At 37.9% G+C, this 16,807-nt stretch overlaps 2 protein-coding genes across 3 annotated transcripts in view; both read left to right on the top strand.

The window, feature by feature from the left end:
* The first annotated feature begins 2,016 nt into the window (after positions 1-2,016).
* LOC131298563 (uncharacterized) lies at positions 2,017-4,289 on the top strand. Its single transcript, XM_058324044.1, has 3 exons — positions 2,017-2,828; positions 2,939-4,088; positions 4,170-4,289. The coding sequence occupies exons 1-3, from the start codon at positions 2,017-2,019 to the stop codon at positions 4,287-4,289; spliced, it is 2,082 nt and encodes a 693-aa protein (XP_058180027.1).
* A 10,185-nt stretch (positions 4,290-14,474) lies between these two features.
* The window catches only part of LOC131336674 (UPF0496 protein 1-like), a 14,050-nt gene continuing 11,717 nt past the window's right edge, over positions 14,475-16,807 (top strand). Inside the window, exon 1 of one of the 2 annotated variants that reach the window (XR_009202904.1) lies at positions 14,475-15,898. Coding sequence is in view for 1 of the 2 variants with exons in the window: in XM_058372591.1 (XP_058228574.1) it covers positions 14,708-15,886 (1,179 nt within the window). In the remaining variant the exon portion in view is untranslated. Of the gene's footprint in view, positions 16,182-16,807 lie in introns of those variants that run through there. The other variant, XM_058372591.1, reaches the window with a different exon arrangement.

Raw genomic sequence — 16,807 nt, 5'->3', positions numbered from 1 at the left:
CCCCCCCCCCCCCCGGCCCCACCCCCCATTTCCCTCCTTACCCCTTACCCCCGGCCCCACCCCCCAGCCTTCCCTTTTTGTTTTCTTTTTTTTTTTTTATCAAACCCCAAACTTCCTTAAAATCCGGATTATTCCCCGGCCCCCCACCCAAAAAACATCCGGCCCCCCTCCCCTCTTAAAACACCTTCACTTTTTAAATTTAATTTTTATTTTATCAAACCCCAGACTTCTTTAAAACCCGGATTATCCCCCGGCCCCCCACCCAAAAAACATCCGGCCCCCCCTCCCCTCTTAAAACACCTTCACCTTTTAAATTAAATTTTTATTTAATTAATTTTTTCTTATTTATTTAATTTCTACAAATACATCGGGTCAAAAGTCGTATTTTTTTAATCATTTTATTTTAAATGGTTATAATGAATTTTTTGCTCTAAGACCTTTCAACAAACACCCTAAAACTCATTTTTTAGTTTCAAGACTCTCTTAGGGTGTTCATTGAAAGGCCTTGGAGGCAAAAATTTATTACGACCATTTAGGATGAAATGATCAGAAAAATAACATCTTTGCACCGGTTCAAACAGATTGAAAATTGAAACATTTATTTTTGTAATTATATTTTTATTAGACTTGAACCTAGAATTAGACTTCAACCATAAAGCAAATATTGGGGGGGGGCGGCCATATGGGGTGAGGAGAGAGGTCCTCATTTTTCTATAAATAGAACCCTTTGTGAAACCATTCAATTCACACCTTGAACCTCTCCAACTTTTCTCTCTAGAAACTTTGTGTTTGCTCTTTGTTCTTGGTATTATTGAATTTCTTCTTGAGTTCTTCAAGAAACTCAACCCAAGGCCGCCACCAAACCACCACCCGACCAGCCTCTTGATCCAAAAAATTTAGTAGTTTAGTCAATATTTATTTATCTCTTTCAAAGCTACCGTAAGCTTACCGTAAGAAGTCACTTTGTTCGATAGCCACATTCATCTTCCGTAAGCTACCGTAACCTTTTGTTATATTTTATTTTTGTGTTTAAAAATGCATATTAAGTTAAAGTACTAAAGATAGCTAGCAAACTTATTCTACTAAAATTACTAGTCTAAAGCATAAGTGGTTTCCACTCCAAAAGTGTCCGTCCATGTGACACTATGTTTTATGATCATTTTTACAATTGTGGAGTAACCCAAGGCTAACACCCTCGAAAGTTTGTCAACAAGTCTGGCTTCGTATCGACTAAGGAAGGAATGGTGATTCTAACTGGACTTGTCCGACCATCCGACCTGGGACTTTCCTGGTTATTTCTATGTCAAACATAGTCCACAAAATTTAGAATAATGATTTTCGGTGAAAATTTAGCATGGTTACTTAGGTTTTCTTCACAGACTGTGTATTTGTCAAATTTTTTAGGAACGCCGTAGCGGAGAATTCGGGACGGAATAATGGATGACTACAATTTTTCAATTTCAGATAGTTGGTCATTTGAGAATGATGTTCGTAGTGAGGAGAGTATCTCCCACAATAGTCGCGATTATACACTAGAATTTACCATCGACCAGGTTAGTTTTTACTGTTATTGTTTTGCATATTCGTTTTTTATGTTAAGACTGGTTAATTTTGTATTTATACATATTCGTTTTTTTTATATAGATTTTTGAAAGTAGAGAAGATAAGTTAGCTTGGGCACGGAGCGTTGGTCTAAAATATGGTATTGTGGTAGTTATTTTAAATTCTGCTAAGTTAAAAGGCGGCAAATTGCCAAAATGCATTCTTGGTTGTGAAAGAGGAGGAAAGTACGAACCGCCACGGAATCATGTTGAAGGGCAATCCTTGCAAAGAAACACTGGGACTAGAAAATGCGATTGCCCATTTCAACTGCGAGTTATACCACAACATCCATACGGTATCAGGTGGGGTTTAGAGGTTATTAGTGGTGTCCATAACCATGAAATAGCAAAACATATTGAGGGCCACGAGTACCCGTCAAGGCTAAAACCAATAGAGAAACAATTTGTGGTCGACATGGCCAACAGCACTGCGCCTCGTGAGATTCTTAATATTTTGAAGCAAAAAGACCCGTCAAACACTACGGGAATCAAGAGCATTTATAACACCATTTTTTCAAACAAAGCAGTCAAACTAGAGGGTCTAACTCCTATTCAGTATGTCATACGTCAATTACTTAAGAAACATTACCTCCATCAATTTCTTACAAATCCGGATACTAACGAAATCACAGATATTATTTGGGTTCATCCTATGAGTCTAGAGCTATCTGTCAACTTTCCGTCTGTACTGATCATTGATGCCACGTACAAGACCAATGAGTATCGAAAACCACTATTGGAGGTTGTGGGTATCACATCCACATGGCGAACTTACTCGCTTATGTTCGCTTATCTTAGTAATGAGAGAGAAGAGACATTGACATGGGCATTGGATAACTTAAAAAACTGGATGCTTCAAAAGGGGGCGTCGATGCCATTGTTGTTTGTTTCAGATCGGGATTTAGCGCTTATGAACGCCATTGAAGCATGTTTCCCTACGGCACGTCACATCTTGTGTATTTGGCACATAAATCAGTGCGTCATGAAGAACTGCAGTCGTGTGCTTGGTCCGAAATGGAAGCGCTTCATCAAGTCATGGCAATCGTTTATCAATTCATCTACACCTTCGTCTTTCGAACATAAGTGGCAAGCCATGTGCGACGATTTTCGCCAGTTCCCGTATGTCATAACTTACCTGTGGCAAACATGGTTAAGGTTGTACAAAGAGCGGTTTGTTTCAGCATGGACAGATACATGTATGCACCTCGGAAGCAATTCAAGTCAAAGGTAAAATAGCTTTTTGACTTTACAATTAAAATTTTGTGCATTTCTCTACTACACGAAGAAATACTTTTTGATACTTTCCTATTTAAACACAGTGCATTATTCTATTACAGGGCAGAGTCTGCACATGCGAGGCTAAAGCTATATTTGGGGGATACTATGTCATCGCTACAAACATCTTTTGATAAAATAGAAAAGATGTTGAAAAATCAGTTCGGGAAAATTAAGAAGTCGTTCGAGAAATCATTGAACATTTCACGCCACAAACAATTGCGTGACGACATTTTTGATCAGGTTAGGTGTCGCATTTCATTAGAGGCAATGGAGTTCATACATGATCAGCTAGAAACCGCTTTAGAAGTATCCCCCCACATTGTTGGCTATTGCAACTGTACGATCAAAATCACACACGGATTGCCATGCATGCACGATCTTGCATATTATCGTTCCATTTCCACTCCAATTCTGCTATGGAGTATCCACGCTCATTGGACTAGGTTGTCTATGCACGCAACCGAGTTTAATGAAGAGGGAGCACGACCTGACAGGACATCTCAGGTCGTTGAGATATTAGATTGGATGGATCCACCTATGCGAGAGCATATCATAGACAGGATTATCGATATGGCAGATCCATCTTGTAGCACAGTTCGACCTCCATCGTACAACACAGAACATAGAGGTCGACCTACAGGTAGAGATGAGCAAAGTACATGTCGCATACCTTCTTTCTCAGAAGCATCCACTTCAGGATTAAAGACTGCAACATCGCGAGTGAGAGGGAGAGGGAGACGTGGGAGGGGTTTTAGGGCTCGCAACACTCAATTTATAGTTTCATCCATCACTGATCGCTACATTCAACGATTACCTCAGGCTTATCAGCGTTATGTTTCCCATATTGTTGACGTGCTTGGTGATGGTCATTGTGGATTCAGGGCGATAGCTGCACTAATTGGGTATGGTGAAAATGATTGGAGTCGAGTACGAGAGGAGCTTATTGAAGAGATTCGACAAAATTTTTATCTATACAGTGTGATTTATCCAGTACATGATTGGCCAAATCATCTACTAATTTTACTGAATTGGTTCGAGCCTACAGCACCACAAAATCATTGGATGGAGGCTATGACTTTGGGAGTTGTCATCGCAACAAGGTACAACCTTGTACTGCATACATTTGATGAGGATGTTTACGGTTGTTTTACTCATTTGCCATTGAGGTCCCCTCCAGTTCCAGTCGAATACCGTCGGAAAATTGTTATTGTCCGTGTTCACAACAATCACTTCGTGCAAATTTTCTTAGAACCTCATTACCCTGTACCACCCATCCCAACATGGTGGGAGGAGAATTCATCGGATGAAGCTAAAGGATGGGCTGCCAGTTATGAAACACGTTTGCTATTGTGGTACGAAGTAATGGGTATAAGCATGCCGGGAGCAGCATTTGGAGGAGATATTGATTAAAATTTGTGTTTTTATGTATTTTCATGTTTTGACAATATGTACTCAATTATAATAAAATGAAATTTTATTTCAATTTATTATTGTTCATTACAAGTTATTTTTATTATTCATTGTTAAGACTAAAAAAAAAAAAGAAGAATAGATGTAAATGAGAAAAGAAACAAATAAAGAAAATAGAAAAGATTATTAAAATAATAAAAAAAAGTTCAAAGTGGAAGGAAACAAAAGGAAATAGAGAAAAAAAATTAAAAAAAAAATTCTAACAAAAAAGAAACAAAAGGAAATAAAGAAGAAAAAAGAAGAAAAAAAAATTTAATGAAAAGTGGGAGGAACAGGAGAAGGGGGAAGGGGAGCGGGTAAAATGGGAAATGGAGTGTGGGGCTGGGGGGTGGGGTGTCGGGGGGGGGGGGGGGGGGGGGAAGAAGCAGCTCTCCTCCGCTCTTTAGGTTCAACTGTGCTACAGTCATAGTACACCTGTACCGCATAAGTTCATTGCATGTTTAGTGGGGCTTACTCCGGACCTTACAAAAATTTAAAAAAAAAAAACCTCATAAATTTTAAAATAATTTTTTATGGAGCTTTTTAAAAAATTAATTCTAACGAATATCGAGAGGTATATTTTTTGAATTGTGGCTAATAATGTCATAAGTCATTGTTAGTTCCAGATTCTGCAATATAGTACAATTATGCCCTTGACCTTTTCTGTTGTCTCTTTCTTTTGTTTTTGTCATTTTTGAGTGGAAAATAATATTGGTATTCTAAAAATTGATCCAGATATTTCAAAAAACAAAAGAAAATGATTTTGTAATTACACTGATTTTAAAGTATCTGCATTTTTTAAATGCCAATATCATTTCCTTTTTGGTTAAGCTTCCATTCCCTTCTCTCTAATGACATGGACAAACCCATTTCTTCCTCTTCCTCCTCCTCCCCCTTCCTCTCTTCTCTCATATCCCAATCTGACAGTTCTTCCTATTCTTCGTAGTGATTTACTTTAGTATTGTCGAGAAAATCTAAAAAGGAGCCATAGATCTTAGAAAATTCCGTATTTGATAACGACAAAAACTCACCCAGCCCGTTTCAAGGACCCAACAGTTCTAGATTGTTGACGATGATAGCTGTTGTTTGATCTTAGAACAAGAAGGCCCATCTCCATCACTCAATTCTACATAAATCTACATTATTTTAACACATGATGAGGGGGCCGATCAATTGAAAGGGAACCAAAAATGAAAAAATTGGGTGGAGGCTTTCATGTTGTTTTATAGCTGAAATAGTTATTGCTCTTTGTCAATGATCTAGATTCATGGACAGATACTGCATGTCCTGGCTTAAAAGATGTACCATTTCACATGGGTTACGAAGGATGGCAAAAATCGAAGAAAATTGGAAGGAGCGGTGGATCGTCTGTAGCTCATTTTAAACCAAGTTTGTGGTGGAGTAGGGGTAGAGAAGGGAGGAGGAGATAAACTACTGTGTTGGTGATGGCGATTGGAGAGAGAGAGAGAGAGAGAGAGAGGAGAGAAGTATTTGAATGGGAGACGATAGGATGACAAGCGAGGAGGCAAACTTTTCTCCATTAAGGGCATAACAGTCAACCAACATCAAAATTCGTGGCACTAGAAAATACGCTCGTGGCATTATCGCCACCCTTTCTAAATTCATAGGGATGAAACTGAACAGTTTTGACCCTATGAATTCAGAAAATATATCTATTAATATCTTTTAGTGCTGATTTTTTACATGATCTTATAAAATTTTATTTTAAATTTTATAAGTATTTTTTAAATATTTTTGTAGAGCTTAGAGTGAACCCTACTAGTCATGTGGTGGAGTATCAATTGTTACTTGTTGGCGGGACTGGCCCTTCAGTTATGACTAAGCCATAGAAACGAGATGACATGGGAATGTGTTGCATTTTGTCGCCTAACCTTACAATTTATAGAAGTACTCCCTCCGTCCCATAATATTTGTCCGGTCCGCAAAACGAGAACTATAAAATAATGTATTTCTTTCAAAAAAAAATTTAATTTTTTTTCATAAGTTATAAAAACTCGTCAAGATCTAGTAAATTGTTGAATTTTTTTCCAACTTTTCTTACAAAAATTGTATTATTTTTACGCCTCCGTTTTGCGGACCGGATAAATATTATGCGACGGAGGGAATAATTTAGAGCATCCACGTCTCTCTCAATATTCCCTCTCTCTACTCTACACTAACGAGCCAATCCCCAAAAAAACCCCAAAAATTCAGCTTTACCAGTCTCGCGGAAATCGCGTGAGGAGTAGCGGGAGCTACAGTTTCTCATTGAAAGATACGAGGAACTGTTCACTTGCCCCGGCCCCTTCCTCCCGCCCATTCAATAGGTCGGGGGGGGGGGGGGGGGGGGGCGGAGGTTTCGATCTTGGGGTTGATCTTTTGATCAATGAAGAGGGGCCGTAGATGTTTTTCTGCATCTCATTGCAGAAGAGAAAACAATTGACGAAGATGAAGATGGACGAGAGAGAAAGGGGGAGACCAGCGGTGGTGGATTTGTGGAATTTTGGGGCAGTGGTTTAGAGAGAGAATGAGGAAGACAATGGGTTCACCAGGGAAAGAGAGTAAAGTTAAAGAGAGGAGTAAAGTGGTTTTTTGCTCTTTAATTTGTTTCAAAATTTAAAGATATTGGTGCGGATGCTCTTATAGAGCATCTCCACCAGCTTAGCCAAAACAAAATATTCGACAAAATAGTGACAAAAGGGGGATAAAACAGACCTAGCAGCCTCTCTTAAGAAGTCGCCATTTTAACCTCGGCCCCAGTCCCTTGCGGGATGAGGTGAGCTCTCTCTCTCAGCTGCAGCTGTTAAGGAAATAAAATCCCACATTGCTTCGGAGTGGAATGGATGATCACTTAATAACATTTGGGACCTCTTCACTTATTGCCAATTGGTTTTGAGATGGATATAGTTTTCACAGCAGCATCATCATCGGAGGACTGCTCCGACCGTGAATAGCCCATCTCTTCGGCGTCTCCGATCGTGAACAACTCATGGGTTTAAGGTTTGATTTTTGTGGGTTTTTCAGTTTCGGGGTTTGATTTGTGGATTTTGATTTGTGCGATTGATTTGTGAGTTTTTCAGTTTCGGAGAGGGAGAAATTTCAGTTTCAGAGAGGGGGTATTTCCGAACAGTGGGTTTCCGATTCGTGGGGAGGAGTTCATTTGTGGGTTTCCGAACAGTAATTTAAAATACTTTCGAAAAATTCGTGTTCTGAACACTGGGATTCCATCTGAGAACGGTGGATTTCCGATTTGTGGATTTGTTTTTTCAATTTAGGGTGTTGAGGAGGCTGTTGAGAAAAATGACTAGACTACTGGGTGTTGCACTTGTTTTGTGACTAGCTAATAGGAGAGAAATTCTAGCTCAAATGGCAAGAAAATTGCTTAGGCTGATGGAGATCGAAGCAATTGTCGATATTTTATAGAATCGATTTTTGACAAACAATAATTTCTGGTTGAATCGTTCGGATCATGTCTAGGGGCCTGAAATAGACCTACGAAATGAACCAGTTTATTTGAGTTTGAGTTCGTGTTTGCTTATTAAAAGCCATTCAATATTTATTTGTTACTTAAACAAATTAAGCTTGAACATTATTTTGAAGGTCGTTAATTAAGTTTTCAAATCAAGCTCCAATGTAATAGTTCTCAATGCTATTAGAGAGAGCGGCTAGTCTTCAACTCCATTAAAACTCGTTTGTGATCTTTTCATATTGTAAACAAGTTAATCTTGCAATTTGTAAAATTTTCGACAATGCCGGCCCATACTTTTTGAGCGATTAACGCAAGGCTTTGATATGTTATGAAATTGACAGTTTCCAAAAAAAAAAAAAAAAAACCCGTTTTTCTGTTATGATATTTTATAACCCCCAATTTGTCCCATGTAGGAAATAAAATAGCGTGCAGATTTATGAACTTCATAGTAATTTTTCTAGTGTCGGCCGGTATGATAGTAGCTGTAGTTTTAATCATGTGAAATTATGGAGATGGACCAACTTTGATTTTGGGCCACATCGTGTTGCATGGGGCCGGTTTGCCGTGCAATTCATGAATCACATTCTTCTCGTCCCTGTTGCAGATCCCGTTCCAGAACACATTCTTAAAAAATAAATATTTATTTCATATTTTTAAACTACAAAATAATGTAAATACTTTTTTTTAATTTTTTTTGCACCGTATAAAAGATCTCATCAAGATCTTTCAATTCAAACAAGGTTCATATTGCATATTTTTAGATTTCAATAAGCCCATTATTTTTGAGTTTGAAATTGTCTTCTTAAAAAATAAAGACTTATTTCCCGTTCTGCAACGAAGCCCGTTCTAGTTTAAAAAAAATACTTATTTTTTAAGAACTTATTTTCAAGCTTAAAAATAATAAGCTTATTGAAATAAAAAAAAATGCAACATGGATCTTGTTTGATATATCTCGACGAGGTCTTTTGAATGATGTAAAAAAAATTAAAAATTAATTTTTATAAATACATTATTTTTAAGTTTAAAAATTGAAAACAAATATTTATTTTTTAAGAAGGAAAAGTGGATAAGTTTTCTTATTTAATGAGTACTTATTTTGCAACTTTAGAAGGGGAAATAAGAACTCTTGTTCCATTAAGAGTTTTTAAGAAATAAGTACTTATTCGGTGTGCCATTTTTGATATGGATTTCAAAAAATATGTAATATGAATCTTATTTGATAGATCTCAATTAATTCTATTATACAAAGTTCGCAAAAATCATGAGATTAATTATAAATTGAAAGATATAAGCGATAAAAAAAATAATACAAATTTTGGAATGTAGAAATAAGAAGGCAAAATAAGAAGGTAAAAAAGTTAGTGGAACATGAATTCTTATTGGATAAAAAAATAAGTACTTATTTTGTTAGCGAAGAGGTGTACTATATTGCTAACCAATCCGTGATAAGATTGGGTGCACACCATTTTGACAGAGGCGCACCATGATGCATATTGCTAACCAACTTGCATGTTATGAATCACATCCATAATGACTAGTTGTGGTGCGGTTTAATTTAATGCATGCGAAATGAATAAATGGAATATATAGCAATTAGAGCTCTGTCAAGGTCAGAGGACTTGTGAGGCATAATATGCAATCCAGAGGTTAGCAAGGATTTAGCCAATGGTGCAGGGGAGACAAAATCTAGAATCTGAGGTGACACTCACAAATATCAATATATGTAATACCCACACAAAAAAAGTACACGTGTTGTTATATTAATCGATTTCAATATAAAAATAAATCAAACGTTCAAAGGTTAATTATCTATGTATATTATTATATAAAATAATAAAACACAAGAGTGTAGGTCCCATACAAACACAAGTTGTTAAAAAGAGTGAGATTTCATTTGATCCAATGGTTAATGTGTGCTCTCCAACTCTTTCAAGAAAACACTCACACTCTTACAAATATATTACAAAAATGCCATCAATTTGAGCCACTATCAAGATTCAAAGGATAATTTTAATTCCAATTGGAGTGGATAGTACCATAGGTACGGACAAGCACTAGTTTATAAACATAAAACAACAATAAACTCATCTTCTAACTATTCTCTTTTTCTCTCTCTCTCTCTCTCTCTAAAGAAGCATCGCCTTCATCTCCCTCCTTCCCTTACCCCAGGGTTTCACACCCCAATAGGTGATGGGAGGGGAGGATTTCTTCCCCTCATGGAGTTTTTTCATCTCCCGATCCTAGATCTCGGAGGTTTTCTTTCCTTCCCCCTATTCCCTCATACTCCTTCATCCCGAACCACCATTCGTTGCCCCTATTCCGCCTCTTTCGGCGTGTTGTCCGACAATTTCTTGGAGGCAGTACTTTGTAGATCGTGGTCGCTGGAGGCGTTCTTTCCCTGCCGGAGTGGGAGATCTAGGTTGGTGGATGAAATCTGCTTCGGTATGACAAACTTCGTCCGATTTCGTTACCATTTTTTGTGGTTCTCTTTTTAGTGTCCTCTGTGTGAGATTGATCCCCGTTTATGGAGCTTCTATCACCTCCGTGTGGGTATTTTTATTACTTTCTGCAGTGTTTCATCTATTTGGAGCGGTGAGTTTAGTTGGAGTTAGGTATAATCTTTAGACCGAGTCCCTTCCTATTTGGTTTCTTGACCTCTTGTTTAGGGATGAAGTTTGCTCTTGATGTATTGTTTCTTAGATCCATAATATCACCTATTATAGTTTTGGCAATTTTTTTTTTCTTTTTTTAATGATAGTGTACAGATTCAGCATGAATCCATCTCGGATTTTCATATAAATGATCCAAACAATTCATTTTGTTTAAAATATTCTAAAGATTCTTGTAAAAAAATTAGTTCAACTGAATACTTGGAAGGGTTCAATCAATTCATCAAAGTTTTGGTCCCTATGGATTTAAAGACCAAAAATAGAATTAATAAATTAAGTCCTTACTATTTTGAACAAAATAAACTTCTTGGATCATTTATGTGAGATCTCGAGATGGATAACATGCATAATTAGTATCGTCTCTTCTCGGACAGGAGGTGGCACATGCCAGCTCCCCTCTCATTAGCTCCGCCCTTGGTTTTAGCTCCGTGGGAATGTTGTGATGTTCATTTGAGCTACCGAAAGTATACAATGATTTTCTAAGGCTCCGTTACGGAAAGGAAAATAAGTACTTATTTTTTAAGAAGGCAATTTCAAGCTTAAAAATCATGTGCTTACGCAAATTATTTTCCTATTAGTATGGATCTTGTTTGATAGATCTCATTGAGATCTTTAATACGGTGCAAAAAAAATTGAAAATTTATTTTTCATTTACATTATTTTTGAGTTTGAAAATGTGAAATAAGTATTTATTTTTTAAAAAAGTGTTCTGGAACGGGACCTAAATCTTCGGAGTATTTTATTATCCTCACTGTACTCTTTTTAATATCATGCTTTTTATTGGATCCGTATTCTATTATTGAATTCTACGAGTATATTAATGTTTATTGGTTGAATGTGATCATGAGACTGAATGCCACGGATTTGATTGATCTATGACCATGCCACATGCAGGTTAATAATTAGACATTGGGTGGAGCTTAGCATGGTACTGAGATAAGCAGGGAACGAGGTCTCATATGATTAATCAGTTATTAACCCAATTCCATTGTTTGATTAATCAGTTATTAACCTAATTCCATTGTTTAATTAAGCTATTCTTCTGTCGTATAATAATATGTTTTCCACATAATTTGTGGTTTCAGGTTCGTGACAGATTTAATGGCCGTTGAATTAAAGACGTATTTGAATTTAGACATTTTGAATCCTTTCGTACATTTGTATGTGTTTTGAAAAATTAGGGCTCACTGTTTGTTGCTTTATTTATTTTATGACATTGTAAAATTTCGGGTCATCACACTTAGAGATGAGGAAAAATATAAACTAGATAACTTCCTTTTTTGAAAACAAATTCAACTATTCATCGACAAAAAAGAATTTCAGGCAATAATCAAACAATACAAAATCAAAAAATAGCAACACTTTTTTTTTTTTTTTCAATCAATAGAAGATTCATTTAAAATAATATCACTTAAATATCGCTACTTTTAAAGAAGGAAATTTTCACAAACACCCCATACTCTGATCGAGTATCAGAAACACCCCTTTAAAAGAATAGATTTGGTGGAAGGATTTTGTGAGTGAAAATATGAAAACTCTAGAGGAATCGATGGAAGCCATCGACGGCCACGTGGGATTCACTCTGGCCCCGCACAAATGAGTTTAAAAATTTTATAAACAAAATCGAGTGAGGCCATGAAAAATTAGCTCAATTCGATATGTATGAGTGCTTGATCTAAACACCCAGAATGCATGTCTCCACAATGTAAAATACAAACCGGCGTTGATCCAACACCCCTAAAGTACAAAGTTACTTCACAGAGAACCCCAGGACTATTATAATATTTAGCACCATATCTTTACTAATATCTATATTATATACTCTATCTCTCCTAACCAATTGAGGCTAGTTCAGTTGACTAGAACTTTTGCATTTCATTAAGAGGTTAAGAGTTTGAGTTTTCTCACCTGCGTGTGGGTGTTGGTTCAGTTGGTGGGTTTTAGTTATCTTGTGGACTCTCCCAGACTCTCATACAATGGATGTAGTGTCCCGTAATTTATACTTTGTACATACATGAATACATGATGTAATAATCTCTCATATCAATTGACAAAATAAAATTATTCCATCCGTCCTAATTTATCTGTCCTTCGTTCTATTCTAACCGGATAAAAAACTAGTTATATCTTTAAATTGGTAATGAATTTTATATCCAATATAGTTCTTATTTGATAGATCTCAATTTGTTCTATACTACTACAATATTTTTAAAATCACATAAAATATTATAAATTATAAGATATAATCAATTGAAAAATATCACGAACTCTCAAAAATGACAATTAAATTAGGACGGAGGGAGTAATAATAATCAATAGCTACTTTTTGTGAAAGCTTGCTTGGCAAGACGTTGGAATTTTTAAGTCTACTCTTCTCACAGAAAGAAAGCTTCAATTTGTCTAATTCTTGAACTCGAATAAATTACTCTAACATTTTTCAATTCACGATACAGCAGTCTACATTAACATGTGAATCAATTGGAATATATAACCACAAACGCATACACAAACATTTTACACATATTCATATCTTTTGGTGCATTTCATACACACTAAAAATGTGTGTAGGTCTTAATTTAAATATGAGTGGATTTGTACAAATATTTATGTGAATGTAGAATGACTACATGTGAACTCATTGTGATCAATTTTTCTAACACTACACCCAATCACACACCTAAATACACACTCATACTCACAATAAAGGTGAGGCTCACATACACTGGGTGTGTAGTGTATGCGGGCTCTACCTCTATTGTGAGTGTTGGTGTGTATTTGAGTGTGTAGTTGGATGTGATCATAGTTCTGAATACTGTTTCGGACAGAGTACCGATTTTTCTACTGGTACGGGTACCGGTCAGGTACCGGGTACCGTTTCGAATTTACCGCAACTACAATATATATATAATAATATATATAATTATAATTCAAAAAAATCCCCCATATCATACAATTCATCATAAAATATCTTTAGTCCCATATTGCTTAGTTACAAAACTATTTTCCACTTTAAATGACTTTGCACACTAGTGAACTTGTGAATGAGAACCAATAAGAGGTTTCGCGCGCTCGAAAAAATGTGCCGTGGCCGAAGACAATTTGGAAAAACTGATTCGGAAACTAATTAACCGGGTGCGCGTCACGGATTATTCGCGCGCAGGGGGGGTGCAAATCCCGGATTTGAGCCTCGCGCACGTAATATGGTTAAGCCCACGTTTTGCTAAAATTCTGAAAAATATTTTATCCGGTACCGGCCAGTATTTTCCGAGATGACCGGTATTTGGTCCGGAACGGTATTGAGAAGTTAGGGTACCGGTTTCTCTGAAATTCGGTACGTACCGGCTGATACGGTACGAAATTAATAACATTGAATGTGATTGTAGAATGACTCAATTGTGATGCACTGTGTTTGTTGTACGATTGCTCCTTTTGCTTCGAAGAGGGACTGGTCAAAAATGGTTAAGGGTTTTTCTAGTCAAAGGGTAATTTAGTGATTACCCGGGGGAAGCAGCTTCCTGGACACCTCCCCGTCTTCGTCTTCTTCCTCCCGGCCTAACTAACTGCATCACTTTGAGAAGTTTTTGAGTACTGAGCGGGTGCCACACACATACGTTACGTATGATTTCAACCGTCCAAACGTAAAGTACCACGTGGGTTGTTTGGGCGGTCTAGATTTATTGCCTCTCTCTCCCTTCATCTAGTCACTCTCAGGCCCCGTTCCGCAACGCGAAATAAGAACTTATTTTTTAAGAAGGCAATTTCAAGCTCAAAAATAATAAGTTTATTAAAATTTAAAAATATGCAATATGGATCTTGTTTAAAAGATCTCATTGAGATCTTTAATATGGTGTAAAAAAAATAAAAAAATAATTTTTCATTTGCATTATTTTTTAGTTTAAAAATATAAAATAAGTACTTATTTTGTAAGAAGGTGTTCTGGAACAGGCTCTCACTCATCGTAAACTACCACGTGTATCAGTCCGACACCAAAAACCTTCCCCTGCTCTCTCACATTGCGTTGAATTAATTAATTGGTTTAAGATTTGTCCTTTCCGGACAAAACCCACTTCACCATTTTCTCATCTGTTTCCATCACACCTAACCAAGCCCCCGTCATTCTTTTCCTCCACACTGTTTCCTCCACTCACTGGTGGGCTTTTCCAAGTCAACCGTTTATCATTTCAGCTAAAACCCACCTATTCCCAACACCTCTCTCTCTCTCTCTCTCCCAATCTCCGCCAATGGGTAGCCCATTTAGCAAAACAAGAAGCGGAGACGGCGGTAGTAGCAGCGGCAGCGGCAGCAGTGGCGGCGGCTCAACTAACCCGACAACCCACCTGAACTCAAACTCCCCCGATCTAACCTCCTACGAGGCCGCATGCCAGCTCGACCCAGACCTCCAATCCTTCGACGCCACCCTCAAGCAACGCACCAGCCACGTCATAAGCACCCTCGCCGTCGGCGTCGAGGTCCGCTCTCTCTCCTTGGACTCCCTCCGCGAAGTAACCGAGTGCCTCCTCGAAATGAACCAAGAAGTCGTCAACGTAATCCTAGATTGTAAAAAGGACATTTGGAACAACAAGGATCTGTTCGATCTGGTCAAGGACTACTTCGAGAGCAGCCTTTTGACCCTGGACTTCTGCACTTCCCTCGAGAAGTGCCTCAAACGGGCTCGAGACAGCCAGCTCATCGTTCAGGTCACGCTCCAGCAGTTCGAGCGCGACTTGAATGATGAGGAAAGGAAAAACTCTTGTTTTTCGCGAACCGTGCAGGAATTGAGGAACTTTAAGGCCAAGGGGGACCCGTTCACGGACGAGTTCTTCGAGCTGTTTAAATCGGTCCACAAGCAGCAGATGTTGATGTTACGGAAGCTGGAGACTAAAAAGGGGAAGCTTGATAAGAAGCTGAAGTCCATAAAGTCGTGGAGGAGAGTGTCCAATGTGATATTTGCGGTTACTTTCGCCGCGGTTTTGATTTGCTCGGTGGTGGCGGCGGCCGTTGCAGCGCCTCCGGTGGTGACGGCGCTGGCTGCGGCGGCCGCGGTGCCATTGGGGTCGATGGGGAAGTGGTTTAATTCTTTGTGGAAGAAGTACGAGAATGAGGTGAGAGGAGAGAGGGAGATTATCAGTTCGATGCAAATTGGGACTTACATTGCTATCAAGGACTTCGATAACATCCGGGTACTTGTTGATAAGTTGGAAATTGAGATGGAGTCGTTGTTGCGGAATGCGGATTTCGCTATCAGGGAAGAGGAAGAGGCTGTGGTTCTGGTAATAGACGAGATCAAGAAGAAGCTGAGTGGGTTTATGCAAACAATTGATGATTTGGGGGAACATGCTGACAAGTTCAGCAGAGATATTAGGAGGGCTAGGACTGTCATTTTGCAAAGGATTATCAGGCATCCCACCGTCAACAATTGAAATACAGCTTTGGTATGTTTTATTTAAGTTTTCTACAATGGGAGAACAATCTTCGCATTTAGCCTAAAATAGGTCTTTATGTGATTAACCCATGGAGAGAATTTTCTGTAGCAAGGCATATGTAAAGTTGAGGCTTTTTCCAAATTTGATAATGATTTGCACTTGGTAGGTTAATGGTTTCACCGACTTCATACATTTCATCACTTCTAGATACCTGAAACCGAACATGTATGTGTAACTAGTTACTTGTTTGATAAATTGATTATGCACTTACTGCTGGTGTGATGGTTCTGCATATGCTATTACCTACCCTTTCAATGTGAAACAACAGAATTTGATTAAGAAGATACGGGTGTAATAGGTTAAAGTGCTTAGTTCATGAACAACAGCTGCAGTAGTTATCTTGAACAGCATCATGTAGAATGATAGCAGTCAGCAGGAGCAAGCCGAGCATCTTGATCATTACGACTTACGAGCATACAATGTGGATTAATTGAAAAAACGCAAGCAGTACAATAGAAGATGCTCAGAAATAGCAGGAATCCCCTTCCGTTGCTGTGAGTATTTTTGATATAGGCAATAACATTTGAGTATCAAAAGACTTGGGGAAGTACTTCGAGTCTGAGATTTTGCTAGGTAGACAAGCACCATATAAGTTTAGTCTACAGGCTACAGCTGATAGTCAAATAGCAAAGTGCAATGGTTTATTTTTGTCTATTTCAACATCAAGTAACTTGCAAGAGATACGGTATGTACCTGTAGTTCAGCTGAAGTGAAGCGGAAAACTGATGCTGATCACTCTGCTTTTAGCAACAAGCCATGTACTTTGACAAAGCGGATGGGAATTATAGGAAGAAAAACGGAGAACACTTATCATTTCTAACATTTGAAGATATACAAACGATGCATCGAATTGAAATC

Source organism: Rhododendron vialii, chromosome 8a, assembly GCF_030253575.1.
Source record: "Rhododendron vialii isolate Sample 1 chromosome 8a, ASM3025357v1".
NCBI lineage: Eukaryota > Viridiplantae > Streptophyta > Magnoliopsida > Ericales > Ericaceae > Rhododendron > Rhododendron vialii.
This window is presented reverse-complemented; position numbering and strand designations above follow the sequence as displayed.

Bases quoted from the DNA above. Each gene is read 5' to 3' on its own strand.
- LOC131298563 (XM_058324044.1), top strand. From the start codon at position 2,017: ATGGCCAACAGCACTGCGCCTCGTGAGATTCTTAATATTTTGAAGCAA. The intron at 2,829-2,938 runs GTAAAATAGCTT...ATTCTATTACAG, and splicing joins GGAAGCAATTCAAGTCAAAG to GGCAGAGTCTGCACATGCGA. The intron at 4,089-4,169 runs GTCCGTGTTCAC...ACATGGTGGGAG, and splicing joins ACCGTCGGAAAATTGTTATT to GAGAATTCATCGGATGAAGC.